Source organism: Cheilinus undulatus, linkage group 8, assembly GCF_018320785.1.
Source record: "Cheilinus undulatus linkage group 8, ASM1832078v1, whole genome shotgun sequence".
In the NCBI taxonomy this organism is placed as follows: Eukaryota; Metazoa; Chordata; class Actinopteri; order Labriformes; family Labridae; genus Cheilinus; species Cheilinus undulatus.
Genome location: NC_054872.1, coordinates 46,748,150 through 46,768,215, shown reverse-complemented (window position 1 = coordinate 46,768,215; position 20,066 = coordinate 46,748,150). Strand labels below are relative to the sequence as shown.

At 38.1% G+C, this 20,066-nt stretch overlaps 2 protein-coding genes across 2 annotated transcripts in view; one reads left to right on the top strand and one right to left on the bottom strand.

Annotated features, from left to right (window-relative positions):
• The window catches only part of smarcc1a (SWI/SNF related, matrix associated, actin dependent regulator of chromatin, subfamily c, member 1a), a 40,497-nt gene extending 31,336 nt beyond the window's left edge, over positions 1-9,161 (bottom strand). The window contains exons 1-9 of the mRNA XM_041792441.1: positions 8,928-9,161; positions 4,936-5,055; positions 4,761-4,846; positions 4,426-4,507; positions 3,308-3,400; positions 3,132-3,201; positions 2,861-2,930; positions 2,666-2,741; positions 2,203-2,328 (exon numbers count right to left, since the gene is read on the bottom strand). Coding sequence (XP_041648375.1) covers positions 2,203-2,328; positions 2,666-2,741; positions 2,861-2,930; positions 3,132-3,201; positions 3,308-3,400; positions 4,426-4,507; positions 4,761-4,846; positions 4,936-5,055; positions 8,928-9,113 — 909 coding nt within the window. The 5' untranslated portion in view covers positions 9,114-9,161. The remainder of the gene's footprint in view (positions 1-2,202; positions 2,329-2,665; positions 2,742-2,860; positions 2,931-3,131; positions 3,202-3,307; positions 3,401-4,425; positions 4,508-4,760; positions 4,847-4,935; positions 5,056-8,927) is intronic.
• A 4,922-nt stretch (positions 9,162-14,083) lies between these two features.
• LOC121513978 (fucolectin-1-like) lies at positions 14,084-18,292 on the top strand. The gene is made up of 5 exons (XM_041794028.1): positions 14,084-14,147; positions 14,352-14,637; positions 15,591-15,745; positions 17,319-17,598; positions 18,142-18,292. The coding sequence occupies exons 1-5, from the start codon at positions 14,084-14,086 to the stop codon at positions 18,290-18,292; spliced, it is 936 nt and encodes a 311-aa protein (XP_041649962.1).
• The last annotated feature ends 1,774 nt before the right edge of the window (positions 18,293-20,066 follow it).

Genomic DNA, 20,066 nt, shown 5'->3' with positions numbered 1-20,066 from the left:
TCGGCCTACATGTGGACAAAGACTTAAATTATGGATTTTACATCAAGTTTATTAGTTTTTTAAAAATTTTATTTCCAATTGTACTCAGTTATTTGTTACAACTGCTTTATAATACCAAAAAAAATTGAATGCTAAAGTCATGAGTTCTTTGGAAGAGTCCAGTTCTTCCTTGTTTGGTTATTTCATTTGTGCTATTGTGCATTTTTTGTGCCCAAATGAAAAAAAATTCAATAATTCAATTAAACTTATCAATGGAGTCAGAGGTAAATAAGAAACTCTGTAATTATGTATTATAAAATCACTGTTTTAGTCGATTATCAGTTTATGAAGTCTTGTGACATCATCTACCAAAATGGTAATGAAAAGATGCTTCTGTGTTTTCTTGTCTAAATCTTTACTCACAAGCCTGTCTTGGTCTGAATCTTTTTCTGCAATATTTTAACACAGCTGACATAATAATCTGAGTCTGTGTGAAATACAAGCTATGTGGCTTCGATAAGGCAATTTTTCTTAGATTGGGCAAACTGAGTGAGGAATGAACTTTGTTTATCACTTTGTATTAGAACAATTAGGGATGCACAATATTATCGGCCTAATATCGGTATTGGCAGACATCAAAATTTCTGCAGATATTTGCATCCGATATTTTGGCTGTGAACATCAGCATATATTGACTGTAAAATTTGGCCATATATACTAATAAATTAGTGGAGTTTTAGGCTGGACCAACAGACTTATGCAAGTTAAGATCTTCTTCTCTATTCATCCTCATTCTTTAAACTTTAAAGTCTGTTTAAAGAAAAAAAGTTTGTTCCTTTTCATCCTCAAACCTTAAATTGTGTTCAAAGGACTGAAGTTTTAGTTATATAAAACATTAAAATATGTGTATCAGTACGGTTAAAATTAATCTGTAAATATTGGCATATCTGCAAAAATCTAAAATAGTGCATCCCTAAAAAACAATCCTAATCAATGTGATAAGGTCATCAAATTATATATTTTGCATTTATTACACTACAGCAAAAGACAATATTCAACAGTTTACAAGAGCTCCAATCAACATGCTACACTCTGTGCATCTGTCTGCCTAAGAATGTGTGTCACAGTTAGCGGCGAGCACTCATTGGTTGTTGATTGATTGATCATGTTATTTTTCCAATAATACATTAATTAATCAAGTGTTCATAGACTTTCTGGGACTGACTCCTCAAAGACAGAAACATCTGACCCTCTGGAAAGTTAAGAGCCATGACAGGATGAGGTCTTCAGCATCACAAAGAGTCTATGTGTGTGTCTGTCACTGTGTGTGTGTGTGTGTGTGTGTGTGTGTATGTGTATGTCAAAGAGGCAGAATGTCCGTTCATTAATTGACCTCGGATTGTGTTATTTCTCCAAAAGTAAACCAATAAATATAAATCCAGGTTTAAGATTATGAAAACCAGTAGTGTCTATTCCCTTTCTAGTATTTCTTATAGAGACAGCCTTATTAGAGACAGAAAAATACACTTCACAGTCACTGATTTAATCCAAAAAGCCTCAATGGTTCCTGAGTTAGCCCAGATCCAGGACGGTGCGTCTCTTACCATTGAACTGCTCCAGAATTCAAACTAAAATGTACTGAAAACCACTTTTTCAAGCGATCTTGGGTCAGCTGTTTGGACCACACCAGAGTTTGGTGATCAAATGTCACACCAGAGCAAACAGATCAAGCTGATTTGATTATTGCTAAAAGTAGACAGAAACCCTCATAAAAAATTTGGAGAAGACAAGGAGTGAGGAAAAGTTTGGAAAGGATGCGCAAGAACAGACAGAGGCAGACAAAGGAGGACAGCAACAACACAAAATCCACAAGGGACGGCAGCAGGCAACAAAAACCGGCAGCAACAACATGTCTACAAAAACATTCAGACCTTTTATCTTAATCTCATTATACCAGATTTGTTTTTTCCAATGCCTTGCCTGCTTTAAAATTCTGTTTATTATAAACAGTTAATCTGGACATGTCATGTCTTCTGACTGTTTTTATAACAACCATTATCATAGAAACAGTCAGTGAAGTTGTTGCTGAAATCAAACTTCACAGACAAACTGATCAAGGAAACCTTGGAAACCTACCAACAGCAAAATAATTCTCTGGAACTTAAAGTTTACCAAAAAAAACTCTGTCAAACTGTCAAAAATACACAGCGCTGTAAACTGTACCTCCTCTTCCTTAGGGAAGATCCTCTGGCGGAAGCTAACAGGCTTCTTGTTCTCATCAACCTCGTAGTCTTCTTCATTCATCCACTCGTTGAAAGCGTCGGTGTCTAACACCCACTTGGCATGGACCTGAGAGAGAGAAAGAGACGAAGGCTGACTTTAAAAATGCTGTCAAATATTCAGTGTCGGTGATTCTCAAACCCTGATCCCTTGATGGGAAAAAAGTTTTAAAATGATCTGCCTTGGTTCATTTTGAAACCAATCAAAAACCTGCTATCCAATCAGGGGTATACTGCATAAAGTATCTCCATTATTTGCACCCACAGCATCTCCTAAAAGTCTGTTAAGTAATGCAGGGAATGACAGTAGCAACACTTCTACCTACTTTAGAAACAGAAACTAGTTTGGATTAAAACCATGAAAACTGCTGAACATTTCCTCTCTCCTTGTGCTCTGAACTGCTCACCTTCCATGGTCTGTCAGTGCTGGGTGGGTCCTCCACATCCCCGTCCACCTCGCTGACTGATACCCAGGTGTCATAGCTAACAGAATTAAAAAACATAGCTCTGGGTTATTAAAAAGTAGAGCATAAGACGAAGCTTACCGCTGGTTCATCGTGCGTTATAGGGTATGAACATAAAACAGTTTCTGTGCTGCTCACCTGTCTGGAAAGTAGCCCCAGTGCACCATCACCTGCTTGTCTTTCCTCATGACCGGACGAAGCCACTCCTCTGCAAAAAACACAAAGCAATGTTAACAAATTAAACCATTTCCAAATAAAACTGGAAATAAAGAGAATAACACACACAAAATAAGTTATGATCAAGAGATTTCAGCATCCTATTACTGTATTCTTTTGTTTTTATTACTCCCCTATTTTACTGCTACAACAAAGAAGTTTAAGATCTACTCATTGGTCAATTCCATCATACCTTCTTCTTGTTGGGGTGGAGAGGGGTAAATATGGTGGGTAGCTTTTGACTTATCGTCAGTGATGGAGCCCTGAAAGAACAAAAGTGGAATAAATGAATGAAAATCAACAAAAATCTAAAGATTTAAGCACAACAGAGGTTGCCTCGCTGGCTTGATGAGGTAAACCTGAGCTCACCTGGTGCCTTTTAATGATGTCTTTAAGCTTACTGGCTTGTTTCTGCTCGATGTCAGGGGACAGGTACACAGTGGGCCTAGTCAAGCAGTTGTTCTAGAAAACAAAATTGGGAAAAATAAGACACAATTCTCCCCCAAAATTGTAAATGTTTTCAGCCTATAAAGGCGATAAATCCATGATTGAGCATGACAGGAGAAACTCAAGTCTAACCCGCAATTTCCACATAGGACAACTGCGCCGCGCACCAAAACGCCGTGGGTTTGGTCCGACCAAAGGCGGGCGAACTCGCCCACTGAAAGCAAGTCTAGAGCACTGCGCAGCCCTGATTGGCAGGCAGAGATGACGAGAGAACTGCAAGTTCACGCAGGAATAGTGTGTCAGCAGCGGATTATTTTACCTATGGGACTTAATTTATCATCCTTTCTGGTGTAAGTCCATTATATTTTTGCTTCCACTATTGGTATTAGATTAGGAAGTGAAACGGTTAATGTTTGCTTAAAGGATATGTGGTTTTATGCAAAATTCTTTGGCTAAAAATCCCTAAAAGTTAACTTTGTCTCATCAATGGTGCATTGTAGCTCTGTGACCCACTGACCTCTTGGTGACCCTATGCTCTTGCTGCAGAATGAGACATAATGTTGATATAGTGATGATTTATGATCGGGAGTCCGTGCATTGTGTTGTATTTTGAAAGAACCGGATATTCTAAGCTCGTGACTCCCTCTTCTGAAGACTTCTGATCGACAGGTATTGACGCAGTTTGGCAGCGGATGGCGATGAAAATAGACCTGCAGCGTATCCCGAATGAAGCAGTTGAAGCGTCGGTCCAGGCACATGCTGCTGCCAGTCTGGAACGCAGCCTGTGGAAATCCTCTGATAAACTAGAGAGGGAGCGATATGCTCCACAGTACGATTCGCCGGAGGGTTGCGGCGCATTTGTTGTATGTGGAAATTGGAGGTAACAGCAACACAAAAACAGATTAAAGTAAAAGAATGTACCAACTAGCTGCTTGACCAGACTTTGACATAAACATGTCTGTCATTACCGATAAGTCATATCCTGCTTCAATTATATAAATCAAGCATTTCTCTAGCTTTTGAAAGCTTTTAGCTCATACCTGGACCAGGTTCTTCTCCACATTTAAGAACATTTCCACATTCCTGTCCATGCGGGAGGGGTTCTGCAGGTCAAATCTACGCCTTGGAGGACAAATAAAGTGAAGAAAGTGAGACAGATGCACACCTAGATGAGTCCAACAAACAGACACAAACATAGCACTTCACATTTACTCCAGTGTTCATCCTCTACGGTAAAGGTACAGTTCTGATGGATAAATACTCCAAATACAATAACAAAAATTGAATTATTATCATCTATTAAAACATAGATAATATAAATAATCTAAGGGCTTTGCAGGAGACAAACATCCTTTTTGTTTGGTGTATAACGTACCACCCCTGCTCGCTCTTGAACTTGTAGACGGACCCCAGGATGTGACAGAGGGCACCTCCTGCCTTAAAATCCAGGAAACACTTAGCCTGAGAATAGGAAACAAAAGACATGAAGCTATCAGAAAATCAAAAGAGCTCAAATGTATTAGAATATACCAGCATGTTTGTTTACATACAGGCAGCTTGGTGAGAGCAGGATTGTTAACCCTGCGTCCAAATGCATCCTCCTGAAACTGCAGCAGCTGAACCACCAGACCCGCCAAAGATTTACTGGATGGGGAGTCATTCTGGACATACTGGAACAAGACAGAGATAAAAACATTATTTAACAATGCACATCAATGAAAGAGGTACCCATTCACAACACAAAGAGGTGACCTTACTTGGCACAAACAGCTACAATGCATATATTCCAAGAGAGAATCTTACTGAAATCATAAGAGGTATCCACAATAAGCAATGACATTAACATAGTTGATTATTATCACTGACTACTTGGAAAACTGATAGACTGAATGCCTAAAAAAATCCACACATTTCTGTGGTTCTAGCTTCTCTCACTGTAGGTTGATTTATCTTACAAACTTTAGCAGTAATTCCTGAGTATTAATAAACTGTAACAGACTTGAACTCTATTAAAATTTTGACCTACTAAAAAAATGCTGTCAAAAAAGAACTGCTTTTATTCCAGGAAATAAAAGTTGCTTTTTAAACCAGCAACTTAAAGAATATAGACAACATTGTTGGGTATTTCAGGCATTATAAATGCACCAATATGCATGACCCTTTGTAAAGTAATTTCCACTTTGTGCTATCAAACACCAGGGGCTTGAACAGTCCTCCCAAAGGATATTCAGCATGACAAATATCTGCTGTTACAAGAGTAATTCTATATTAAGAAATAATACACAAACAATGCTTTCTCCCCCTTTACAATAAATGGATTTAGACTTCTGCTTTGGAACAGCATTTAAATCTTTCAAGGAGAAGCGATGATCCAAGGTCAGGCAATGGAAAAATAGGACAAGCAAAACTCAAAAGGGGAAAAGTCTCACACAAGAGCTGGTCTATTTTTAACTGGGACAAAGTCAAGCAGACATATAAAAAAGGGCCGAATGAAGTGTCCATTAGAAAAAGCTGCTTTTCTGCATAGATCCATGACTTATAAATCACAATCTTTTAATGCAGGAAAAATGTTTATAAGGATCAATGATCTTCAAACTTGACTGCACACTAGGAATCCACAACATTGGCTTTTTTGCTGATATCCTCTATGCCAGTCTTTACAAACCAATATGTATACAGATATGTAAATGTAATTCAGACTAAAAATCTTCAGTTGTTTAAACACACTTTAAGGAAAGAGGAAGAACCAAAGCAATAAATACATAACTTCAGCTGACATAACTCTGTTGTTCCTGTCTAAAACTTCACATGAACTGATGCATTAGTTTAACATCAGTATAGTCCGATAGCAGTTCTTTGGACAAACAGCACCAATCAACAAAAAACACATGGGCTTGAACAGATACCAGCAGGAGATGTTTACCAACTTAAGGCTGGCATTTGGCACACATGACTAGAAGAGATTATTAAAGGGCAGAGGACAAACCCTGTGTGTTTCATGGTCAAACATGAGTGAAGGTGATGGCATTGTAGGCATGTTACACCAAAGAAGCAATGAAAAAAAGCTCTGTAATCAGCATTGGCCCTGATGTTATAATCTATGCATCTACTTATACCTATGTATAGCTGATGAACAGTATCAAGCCGATATTTTGGTTATGTTATCAGACAATTTCATACAAACAGTCAACTTTTAAGCTTAAAAGGTGAATTATTGGTATCTGCATCTATGAAATATCTACAACCAATATTGTGGCTATATATATATATATATATCAGCTATAAATACTGACCATCTAAATTAATAAATCGGTGGAGTTATAGGCTGATCAAAAAGACTGACGTCAGCTGAAGTATTTTTCTTCATTCGTCATCATTCCTGATACTTTAAAGTGTGTTTTAAGGACTGAAATTTGTTTATTTATTCACCCTAAAACATGAACTTGGGCTTAGTATCAGTATTGGCTGAAACTATTTTGTAAATGTTGACATACTGGTATATCTGCAAAAAACAAATATCACAAATGTAATGAATTACTTTCCTTCCTTGCTGCTGACATACTGGCTTTAAATGTCAGCGGAAATTGGGTTTTCAAGTAAATAAATCCACCCACCACTAGATAGTATCAGTATCAAAATAATAATACTGATGTCATACAGATTATACTGTGCATACCTAATAAAAATGATAAAATTGGGTGTCCAGGTCTTCTTTTTTTGCAGTGATGTCAATCACTTTTTAATACAGTTTGAGTTTTACTAGAGTCATACCAAAGGTTATCATTTCAGTATTGTAATAACCATTTGTCATTTCTTTGCAGAGAAAAGTAATTTAGGCATGTATTAAGCATTAATATTCTATTAGAGTAGGGACACACAATATAACTGTCATGATATCACTGTCAGCAGATACTAGTTTAAAATGTGATTTGTCATTTCAACAAAAATCGAGTATTCTGGCAATATTTACAACTAAAATTGTGGCTATAAAAACCTGCCAAATTCAGCTGTAAATTCGCTCTAAACAAGTTAGCGGAGTTTTAAGCTGGACCAACAAATACTTCCGCTGAAGTATTTGTCTTTATTCATAATCAGTCCTTACACTTCGCAGTATGTTTTTAAAGGCTTAAAATTGTTAAATACTTGCTCCTCAAACATTCAAAAGTCTGTTTTAAGAACTGAAGTTTAAGGTCTAAACTACATAACAGATACATGCAAAAATCCCATAATGTGCATCCCTATTTCTAGTGTTTCTTTTTCTTACAAGGTGTTTTTTTTTAAGATGTAGTTAAGTACAATACTCCCCATAAAATAAATACTGATAAATGGTATGAGCATTGTTATGCTGATATCATGCAGATTACATTGTGCATCCTGAATAAAAATTGTAATCAAGTCAAGTCAGAGTTTATTTTTATAGCAAATTAAAACCAACCTTAGTCAACCAAAATTCCCTCCAGAATTCAGTTTTGATACTGTGATTAAAAACAAGTTTTAAAATTGTTTGCTGTATTTACTAGTAGTGCCAAAGTTATAGTTCCTTTATTTTAACAACCAATTGTTATTCTTTACAGAAAAACAACCGTTATTCAGCTATGGATCAAGCACTGCTATTCAAATAGAGACATATTGTTGGTCCATATTACAGGACAGTAAACATGTAAACAAACTCAAGCCGAGCACCGAGTAAAGCATTTGTGCATCTGGGGTATTTACATGTTTTCACCTGGGCTTATTTCTACCTCTAAAACTAAACTTACCATACAGAAGTCATCCAACTCTGATAAATAAGGTTTGTTTATTTTGTCTGTGCTTTTGTTTCTCCATCATAGCCGGCTTTAATGTGTCAGTGAGTTTGAATGAGAGCATGGAGAGACAGGAGGATCGGTCTTTGTTTAGCTAGTGGGCGAGTGGCGTCTGGTATGCTGTTGTGATGACAAAACTCAACACTGCTTACCCTCCAGCACAAATTATAACTGTCCTGGTGGAACATAGGCAATAATCGGACTATATATTACTCGAATGCAGTGAACTTTAGGCGGAACTGAGATATTTTACACTAGTTTGCTGCTACTTGAAGTTGGTCTGTGCATGGTAACCCGTGACTAAAATTTGGTTAGCCTGGGCGTGATAGTGTGCTGATAAGGTTTATTCACATGAAGTTTGATAATTTCGAAAAACATATACATGTATGTCGTATTTCTACAGTAAGCGCAGTGTGTATCTGGTGTTTGTGTGCATTTCCCATCTTAGTGTGATATAAATAACGACTCTGATCCAGCTAGCTAGCTAACGGTGAGCTAGCTGCTTGATAAGCGCCTTCGTTCACGTATAATTAGTTTGCTTTGAACGTTAGCACATCTTGTGCTGACTAAATGTCACTATGACTTGGAAAAGTGGGTTATCTCTTGTTTGAACGTCTTAATTTTTTGTATTTATGTAATTTATTCTGCATCAGCTAGCTAGCATAGCAGCGCTCCATTGTGCCAGAGGTACGCGGGCCATCATTGAAATCAATGGAGAACCAGAGCAGCTAGCTTACCTTTTTGTAGTGCTTTCCGATCCACAGCCGCACCGTCTCGAACTGGGATACCGTCTCCGAACCCTCCCAGAATTTCGCTGAAGGACCGCCGTCTTTCTTTCGTCCCACAGCGGTACCGCCACCAACGGGGCCGGTAGCCGGTCCGCCTGAGCCTGTTCCGCCTGCTGTGGTCGCCGCCGTCGCCATTGTATGTTTTGTTCAATGCCTTGTCTTTCTCCTCCACGGCGTCGCTCACCGTGCAAGTTTTCGAATGATATTGCGCAGCCGCAGACGTGTTGATGCTTTTCAAGTCTCGCGAGTATCTTTTTGAGAATGCTCATGGGAAATGTAGGCATGTACAGAATCCGTCTTTTCTATGCATCGCCAAAACCAGACGCATTTTTTCTCTGCAAGTTTTGAAGCCGCATTTTTTCACCATTTCTTTTACATTTTAATGTATCTTGTAAAAATTTAGGATCCATTGTTTGCAGTATTTAAAATGTTTTCATAATTTCCCTTTTGAAATAATCTTTAATCACTAAAGCTTTGAATGGTATTAAAAATATTAATTGTAATTTGTCTCAGAATTTCTATAGCTTAGTTGATCATAATTAATCATATCCTTTTTATGCATTTTAGGACTCCACTGTTTTGCATTCAAAACTGTTTTATGCCATGTTGTTTCTTTTCTTGTGGGATACTCTCAATGTAAGAATCGCAATTACTTTTAATTTAACAAAAGAAACAAATATACAGCTTTCATCATTCAAATGCAAATAATTATGCTCAATTTAATAATCTTAACACAGAATTTAAGTCAGTTTAAACAGTTTTATATATATATATATATATATATTATACATATATTTATAATGCAATGAGCATAATAATTAATGGTTATTTTGGCATATTTTACTTAAATTTCTAGTTTTTTATGCATGTAAGTGTGCATATAGGCTACAAGATTTTTACAGAAACAGTTAAAAAAAAATCTGTTTTCAAAGAAAATTCCAGATTTTTTAAAAAAGATATTTTTCCTGTTTCAACAGCAGATTTTATCTTGTTTTCCTTATTTTTACTTATTTTTCCTTTTTTTTTTTACAGTTTTAACATGAACTTCAGCACAGAAAAAAGAACTTAATATGGATTGAAAAGGTAATAAGTGAACAGTAGAAAGGTAAGTCAGTGGTTCTCCACTGGTGGGTCCCTCAAATGTTTGTAATTTTTAGGCTCTAACAGTGAGGTGCGTACCTAAATCACAGCCACCCACAAGGGGGCGACTGAGATATTTTAGCTGAATATTTATATGGCTGTCATGTTGTTTGTTACTAGATTTGACTAATATGCTGTTTAGTGATGAGTGAAAAACCCAAGCAGGAAAATTGCATTCAGAAAACGCCTGAAGCCAAAAGTTTCCACAGAAAATGTCAATTTTGATGATGGTCTGTGTTTAGCATGCGTCATATTTGCTAGTAATGGCTGGCAGGTGTTTTTCTAAAAAACGGATAAATGAATTTGATCATGGTTCTGAGCAACCTTGCAAAGCAGATGGACTGGCAAATCCATCTTGCAAAGCTCCCATCTGAACAGGGCGTGCGTCTTTCAAACTCTAAAATCTCCAAAACTTTGAATAGAAACACACCCAAAAACTGCTGCACCAAAAACTGCTGCTGGGATTAAAGTTACTCATGTCCGCCATCTCCTGGTGTAAAGTGGTAACAGCGCAGACCTCCACCATTTGCCCTATCTCCCAATAGTACAGGATTCTTTAAAAAAATTCCTGGATCCAGACAGTGATCCGGATCAGTCCCAAAATCTAATTAGTTCTTCCTTATGCCATTTCTGACATTTCCTGAAAATTTCATCAAAATCCGTCCACAACTTTTTGAGTTATGTTGCTAACAAACAAACAAACAAACAAACCCACCCGATCACATAACCTCCTTGGCGGAGGTAATGAACGTCTTCATCAAAGAAAGCCTAATGCATTCAGGGTAACCTCATTTTTGACTCAAGTCAGTATCTTATGGTTTTACTCATCTCAGTCATAATCAGTGAGCAGTGATAAAACATATTTCTCTGTCTCTCTTTTGTTGTTGTTTGACATTATGATTGACTGACCTGTTTTTGTCATCATTTGGTTTCACTTTGCTGTGAATCCAAAGTCTAATCAGTATCTCATCAATGAAATGGGTTACAGATCTATCAGGAATGACACTGCTCTGGAACTATATTGTTTATGTACAAATAATAAGGAAGTAGTTTAGGGCTTTCCTGTAAGCAAGTACTTGTGACACTTTCTTCAGAACAATAAATGTGAAAAAAAGGTGCTAAAAAGTTTTTATAATGCAAGACAAATGAGGGCTCTAACTTAAAGATTTAGTGCAATCCTCTGATATTTAATGTAAGCAGAATGAAGAAAGGCTTTAGTCCTTAACATTTCTGCTATTGACTAAAATTGAGGTCAGGTTTCTTTAACCCACCATCCTCTGCCAGAAGCTGGAGCAGGTTTACTTCATCCCCTTGTCCTTGAAGAGGAAAGCAATATTGCTGCCATAAAAAGACATAAATAATGCCTGCATGTGTAATACATTTCTATTGCTTTATTCTTGACATATTCATGTTGATTCACAGTAAGATTATGTTTTTTCTAAATTTACAAGCGCCAAAAATACAGAAAGCTCAACATTTTTAATCGAAAGTCTTCAAAAAGAAAAAAGAGAGAGATCCTCCTCTCATGTTTTCTAATGCATGGCCTTCTTTTCCACACCCTCAGCCTATTAGAGCACCTGGCTAAGGAGGTTAATTACTTTAAATATCATAAATACTGAGCTGCCCTTTGTCTCCTGACATACTCAGACATGTAGGGCTGTAAACCAGAAAAAAAACATTAGCTGGAGGCTTTACTGTTTTACATTTACTGTATATAAAACAAAATGTTAGAATTTGAAGTCTGCTAACTTCAAGCTTTTTTATATCTTTCAGTGAAACCCACTTACTCTAATATTAGGATTAATGTCCTATAGTACCAGCTTTGCATCAGTTGTGTCCTAAGTTATGGCATAACCTAAACCCTATGGCCGTGTTGAAACTGGTCCAGTTTGGCAGAACTGAAGAGATAAAAGGAAATATGTGGAGAGAGCGAGAGCAGGGGAACATGTACCGTGTATCAAATATTGCCAAGGTTGGGATTCAAATGCTGATTCAAAGGACTGAACCCTTATACGGGCACTTCCTCACCAACTGGGCTAAATCTGTGCTCACTGACTTAATTTTTTGCTGTTTCTTTATGACACACAGTTACAAAGAAATGGAACATAAAAAATGACATTTCCAAGCGGACATGTCTTTGTGGGCATAATCTGGGTTATATGCAGGATTCAAGAATGGGTCCTAAGTGGGGGTTTTTCTGCAGGTTCCATGGTGACCCAACCTGAGATTGCCCATGTGACCAGAGGTGGAAAAAGTACACAGCTATTGTATTCAAATAAAAGTAAAGTTACTCTGATTAAAACTGACTCAAGTAAAAATAAAAGCACTGCTATGGGTTGCACCAGCTGTGCCTAAGTTCAGATGTTGCCTAGTTTTAACTTGTCCGTCCACGGCTCGTTCTCTCTTCCATCTGGAGGTATCAGACTTCTCACATGAATGCATAAACTGATCAATAACCAAGTCATTACTTTAAAACTGTCTCTATGAGCATTTTGGTTTGTTACTTTTTGCTAGTTTGTCTCATTTGGTCCTACAGGCTTTCTGCAGAACTGCATGTTTAAATGAGGACACTGTTAAAAGAACTGAATGTGCATTGGCAAAACAGGGAATAAAACAAATATGTTAGAAAACATCATAAAAAGTTGCTAATCTGTGACCTTGATAATCAAACTGTTATCAGACAAGAAAACATGGAGTCACCTGTGATAAATCATTAATAAACAACAGCACGTGAATTTGATAAGATGTGACTATAAATATCATATTGTGGTCAACGCTCAGTTATAATCAGCCTTCAACATAAACAGCAGCTCCTCGTCTTCTTCTGTGCTTTCTTTGCAAGAAAAGGTAGGTGGTTATACTCCAATAATAATGTGTCTAAACCTTTAGAAGTTTGGAAATTAGCCTGCAGGTTGTTTTGTTAGGACTGTGGGACTGTATTCCATTGCACTTCCATGTGTCCTTAGTACTTTAATACATTACCTTGTGCTAATTATGACATTGTGCAAAATAATTAAAAGTTGAAAATGAATTATCACATTGACATAAGTATTCAGACCCTTTGTCAGCTTTGAGGTCTTCTATAGATCAGAGCAGTGCAACGTCACTTCACTTTAAGCTAGCAATCCCTCTGTGACGGCAGGAGTTGTGGTTGGTCTGTCTGTTAAAAGCTGTTTCAAACATTCACTAACTTATTAACCACATTCAAGGGTTAAGATCCAACACACAGAAGATATGTGATGTTGGTTTAAGACATCTCCAGTCACACGATGGGGCTGATTGTCCAGTTTGATGGAGGGGGCCTGAACTCACCCTCATGTACATCTATAATTTTGTCTTTTTAATATTGTTGGGATAAAATTATTTTTTTCTTAAATGGCCTACATTACATGTTTATCTCACTGGCCATTAGATTTTGGCTATCAATAATTGTTTAACCATTTGATTTTCATATTATAAGCTTTTAAATCCTAATGGCGCTAACTTTCCCACTGACTGCATTTCATTTTTAAGGAATGTTTTCCCTCAGAAAGGGGCGGGGCTGGCATCGTTTGGGCAAAGGTGACAGATGGGTTGGGAGGCACCTGAGCAACATTTTAAGTGTTGTTGTGAAGGATCTGAAGTCAATGTGATATTTAATTTTTCTACTTAAAACATTTTTTTTAACATTTTCATGATTGGCTGCTGACTATAGATTCATAAGTAAATATGGCTTTTGGAAAAATTGAAGGGGGTCTGAATGCTTCTTGAATGCACTGTTAATTCTGCACAGATGGGGCTTCTTCCTTTTTTTGCTCATTTACTGTATCTTAACCACATTTTCTTTGGAAATTGTATGTATTTGACACATTTGACCCTCAGCCTCTATAGTTTGTTGTAGTTCTGGACTGAGGCCATTTCAAACAGTAGTAATGGTCATTTTATTGTTGCAATTTTGTTTTTGCCTGTCTGTATCAAACAGAACCATGAAACACAGCACGGCTCTGCTCCTACATCTCCTCCTGGGCTCATGTTCAGCCTACACTTACCGTAAGTACATCCTCCACATGAATTAGCTCACTTACAAGAAATCTGTGTGGAAAATCATTATCTTGAACCTTTTACGTTACATTTATTTGTTGTTACTGATTTAAAAATGACTGATCTAATGTTATACATTTAAGTCGGCCCCATGTTTAATCTTTTACACCTTTGTAACACCTCTAATGTGTATTTCAAATGTTTATTCCACAGAAAACGTGGCCATACGTGGAAAAGCAACCCAGTCAACCCAGTATGTCAATGCATTTTCAATGGCCAGCAACGCCATCGATGGAAACCGGGATCATAACTTCAGCTCTGGATCATGTACGCACACTTCATCACAGACCAACCCCTGGTGGAGAGTAGACCTGCTGGAGTCCTACATCGTCACCTCCCTCATCATCACCAACAGAGGAGACTGCTGTGCAGAGAGACTCGACGGGGCCCAGATTCACATTGGAAACTCTTTAGATTACAATGGAGTAGCAAACCCACAGTGAGTGAATGTTGTTATGCCAACTTTACACCAAACAACATTTTAAGAGAATTTCTAGAATCTCTAAAGTTGAAATAAAACTTGGGACTGGGCTGTGTTGGGGAACTATTACATTTAAAACTGAGATTTTGGCATTATCTTCTGAGAAAATAACCCTTTAGAATAGTTTTCCTTTCTTTCTCTGTTGTTACCACCAAGGCCGCCCATAAGGGGGCATAAAGAGAAGAGCTTTCTGGGGCCCATTGAAGTCAGCAAAATCATGGTCCACAGTGAAGTTAAGCTGTGATAACCATAATTTAAACCATCTTTGAGTCATATCTGGAAATCAATTGTTAAAACAGCCGAGCTAAAACATCAACATCCTATACAATCTGCTTCCATGTATTTCATTTGAGAATTAAAAACATTTAAGGACATCAGTTTCTTGAACTTTTAGTCATTCTGAAACAGATTTCAGGCTGAGGGTGCAGAGTACCCAAAAGCCCTTTTTCTGTCAATGATAGTTTGAGACACTTTTAAGTTTCAAAATGAGGTAACTGTTTGCCAGGACACTAGCCCCAATGCTAAAGATCCAACACACATCCACTTAAACTATCAATAAATCACAACTAAGGAGGGAGCCTTCATTGGGTTTTTCAGGGGCCCAACCAGTTCTGTGGGAGGACTCGGTTACCCAAAAAGAGAAGTTTTCTTTTATTGAGTTTCTTCAATGAAAAAGTGAAGTAAGATCAAATTACTTAAATTGTAAAACTAACACATTACATTACTCATCGCAACAAAAAATCTGACCTGAGTAATTGAACAGACTACTTTGTTACACATTAAATAAGTAAAACTAAGTAACTAGTTAAAAATAAGTTAAAAAAAAAAAAAAGAATGGCTTGCTGTATTGTGTGTAAATATGACCTTAAGAAATCAAAGTCTTTCACTTTTATGCCTCTCCTCTCCTACAGGGTTGCAGTGATCCCACATATTCCAGCTGGAAGGTCTTTAAAAATTACCCTAACCAGACTTGTGGAGGGACGTTATGTGACTGTGACTCTGACTGGACGTGAAAAGATCCTTAGCCTCTGTGAAGTGGAAGTGTACGGATACCGTGCACCAACAGGTGAGAATTTGAACCATTAATGTCACTGACCAGATCATGCAGCCTTATTTTCTATACAGCTGTGTTCACCATTTGAAATGGAGGCAAACACAGGAGCACAGAAGTATAAAAAACTGTTTTAATGCAACGTTGGGTAAACGCGATAAAATTCATGGCTCAAAGCTGAAATTTGACTGTATTCATACATTTCAGTGATTTGACTGGTGGAGGCCTTGAGGGCACAAAGAGTGTAGAACCATGGAACCTAAAATTGACCACTATGTTGAGCTAATTATCCATCATTAGCTAATTTCTACACTATATTGCCAAAAGTATTCACTCACCCATCCAAATAATTGAAATCAGGTGTTCCAATCACTTCCATGGCCACAGGTGTATAAAATCAAGCACCTAGGCATGCAGACTGTTTCTACAAACATTTGTGAAAGAATGGGTCGCTCTCAGGAGCTCAGTGAATTCCAGCGTGGCACTGTGATAGGATGCCACTTGTGCAACAAGTCCAGTGGTGAAATTTCCTCGCTCCTAAATATTCCACAGTCAACTGTCAGTGGTATTATAACAAAGTGGAAGCGATTGGGAATGACAGCAACTCAGCCACGACATGGTAGGCCACGTAAAATGACGGAGCAGGGTCAGCAGATGCTGAGGCGCATAGTGCCCAGAGGTTGCCAACTTTCTGCAGAGTCAATGGCTACAGACCTCCGAACTTAATGTGGTCTTCAGATTAGCTCAAGAACAGTGGTAGAGAGCTTCATGGAATGGGTTTCCATGGCCGAGCAGTTGCATCCAAGCCGTACATCACCAAGTGCAATGCAAAATGTAAGATGCAGTGGTGTAAAGCACGCTGCCACTGGACTCTAGAGCAGTGGAGATGCGTTCTCGAATTGCACTTCTCCATCTGGCAATCTGATGGACCAGTCTGGGTTTGGCGGTTGCCAGGAGAACGGTACTTGTCTGACTGCATTGTGCCAAGTGTAAAGTTTGGTGGAGGGGGGATTATGGTGTGGGGTTGTTTTTCAGGAGCTGGGCTTGACCCCTTAGTTCCAGTGAAAGGAACTCTGAATGCTTCAGCACACCAAGAGATTTTGGACAATTTCATGCTGTTTGTGGGAACAGTTTGGGAATGGCCCCTTCCTGTTCTAAGATGACTGTGCACCAGTGCACAGTGCAGAGTCCTGACCTCACCCCAATAGAACACCTAAGGATGAATTTGAGCGGAGGCTGAGAGCCAGGCCTTCTCGTCCAACATCAGTGAGTGACTTCACAAATGTGCTTCTGAAAGAATGGTCAAAAATTCCCCAAAACACACTCCTAAATCTTGTGTCAGGCGTGCCAGGTCAACTTTGTCTCTCCTTTGTTCAGTATGGGAGACTGCTCTGTTGGCACCAGTGTAAAGGTAAACACTGTGCCCCTAGAAACCTATGTCACTTACTGACATAGTTTGATATTTAAACCATTGAAAAAGAACTAATGACAAGTTTAACAAAAGCCTGCACAGATTTATTTTCCTGCACCGGGCATCATGGGAAACTTGCTTTAAGTGCTTACATCTGTAACTGTCTTTCTAATGCAGGAGAGAATCTGGCACTCCAGGGACAAGCTGCACAGTCGTCTCTACATTCTACTGGCTTTGCATATCACGCCATAGATGGGAATCGTGCCAGCCACTGGAGCCAGGCCTCCTGTACTCACACAGTCAGTGAGTATAACCCCTGGTGGCGACTGGACCTGGGCAAAACCCATAAAGTGTTTTCTGTTAACATAACCAACTACAGAAATGCTCCCTTATGGATTAACGGAGCGGAGATCCGCATTGGAGAGTCCCTTGACAACAATGGCAACAACAATCCCAGGTACTAAATTAAAAAATCTGAAGGTTTGCTACTGTATGTGTGGATGTAGCTATAGTGGTAGTTTTGGTAGAACTCAACGTTTCTAGACTCTTTTCTCTGAGGAAAAGATGTTTTTCTCCTGGGTGGCTTTGGCATTAGTGTGATTCACCAACTGGCTCCACTACTAGTGAACAATGGTAACATCTGCCTGCTATGATTGGCCTATAATTAATGTGACTGACAGAATTTTCATCCAATTCTGAGAGATTGTTTGAAAGAATCAGAATCAGAGAATCATTTTGTCATTGTAAAACGTAGAATGAAATTTTTTAAATTTTAATTTAAAGAAGGATCTTCCTTCCCAAACATCATCTACAGGCTGTTGCCCTGATGGATGTAAAATCTAATCATGCCATGGATAAGTCAAACATTCAGTCTGGTGCATCAGGTTTATCAAATACCATCTTTTGAAAAAAGCAGCATTTATTAAACCATGGCAGGATGAGTACCTTTTATAAAACTGACCATTAAATGAGCTAATGATTGTTTTGTAACTATTGCTAGGTGTGCTGTGATCCAGAGTATAGCTGGAGGTTTCACTGAAAACTTCACCTGTAACGGGATGGACGGCCGCTACGTTAACGTGGTCGTTACTGGAAGAACAACGTACCTGTCTTTGTGTGAAGTGGAGGTCTTTGGATCCAGACTGGATTAGGTCTAAGAGACAGTTTAACAATTGCAGCAGTGACATTTTGTATATTGGCTGTTTCAGTCTACGCTCTTTTACACCTAATATTTGAAACAGACTTTTCCAACAATGACATAGCACGGTATATCAGCATAAAACTAACTAAAACCTCACAGGAGTTTTAACTAAGATTTTTTGTGGCTTTCTTAAAATCTTTGCTTTGTTATTCAACACTTTCACAGTTTTAAGCCAAAATTGCAATATCCATATTTACTCAGGAGAGACATAATGCAAGTTTAAAAGTGATTTATTGTAAAAGTTTGGAAATATTTGAAAATGTGATGAAAACACTCCATCCTGATGTCTTTGTGAACTTGAAGGCTTAGCAAGGCCGACAGCAGAACAGGACACCCCTTGTACTGAGTCTTGACACTAGTGGTGGTAAGGTGTAGGATAAGATGAAGACTGGACCTCTGAGGAGCTTGACCTGGACACTGATGAGATGACGAGGACGTAGCGATGAAGGGATGCAGGATGGCAAGGAGAAGCTGGACCTAAACACTGATGAGATGTAATGGAGGTAGCTGGGGTGGAGGAGGGTTTCAGTGGTTGCATTGAAATGGACTGACTACAGAAGAGAGGAAACAGGTTGTAAAATATGACAGCAGCAGGATGTTGGATCGAGAGAGGTCACTGCGAGAGAGTGATTACTAATGAATGAATGGAAACTTAACAGTCTTCCTGCTTGAACTTATGCTAAGATTCATAATGATTGTATAAATACATACTGCCTTGTGTGCTCTTAGTTTTGACTGAGATTTGTGTCTGTCACCATAAAGACACTACTGAGCTGTCTTTATAAAATAGTTTGTACATTAAATTTGATAAATAAATCAACAGAACAAGTCCACATCCTACATTTATTCCTTCATTGGAACTGTGTATTTTTTTGCCATTATACATGGAAGAAATGTTTTGGGTTTTATTTACATTTAATGAAGTCAAGCTCATGATGGAAGGCTAAATACTGTTACACTACTTATTGTTGTGTTATAGCTTTTAACTAAAAAAAACATGAATCTTGCAGTGCTGAGCATTAACAGAGCTATAAATATATGGCTAACATGAAAGAGCAAACAGACTAAACAAACTCAGAATTTCAGAGTTTAAAAAGTTAGACATTTACGATGAAAAAATAGCAAACTTTCTGAGTTTCAAAAGCCATAATTGTTGACATTACAAAGTCAAGAATTAAAAGTTTTTAAAATCCTGAATTTAAAAACAGTGTTAGGTTAAAAAATTTACAAGAAACCAAACAGAAAACAGCAGTTGGACTTTTGAATTTGCAACTGTATGATCTGAAAAATTATTTAAAAAGTTTTGGTCCATGTACTTTTATAACTTTTAAAGTAAAAAACATCTAGCATATTTTTGTCCTGTAAATTTATGACTTTTAAACTTGTCATGGTTGAAAAGCCCCATCAGTGTCAATGGTGCCTTCATAGATGTGCAAGTTACCCATGCCATGGGCACTAATACCCCCACCCGCCGGCCTTACATTTCCCTTGGGAAAGCTTGATTGATCCATCCTTCCATTATCACAGATGCTGGCTTTACCAACTTTGTGTCAATAACCACCTTTATGATCCGCTCCCTCTTGAGCCTGGTTTATTCTGGACATTATTTCCAAAATATCTTGGGCCACAGCACATTTTTACACTATAGGTCAGTTTCAGATGAGCTCAGGCCCAGAGAAGTCAGCAGCGCTTCTGGATGTTGTTGATAAATGGCTTTGGCATTG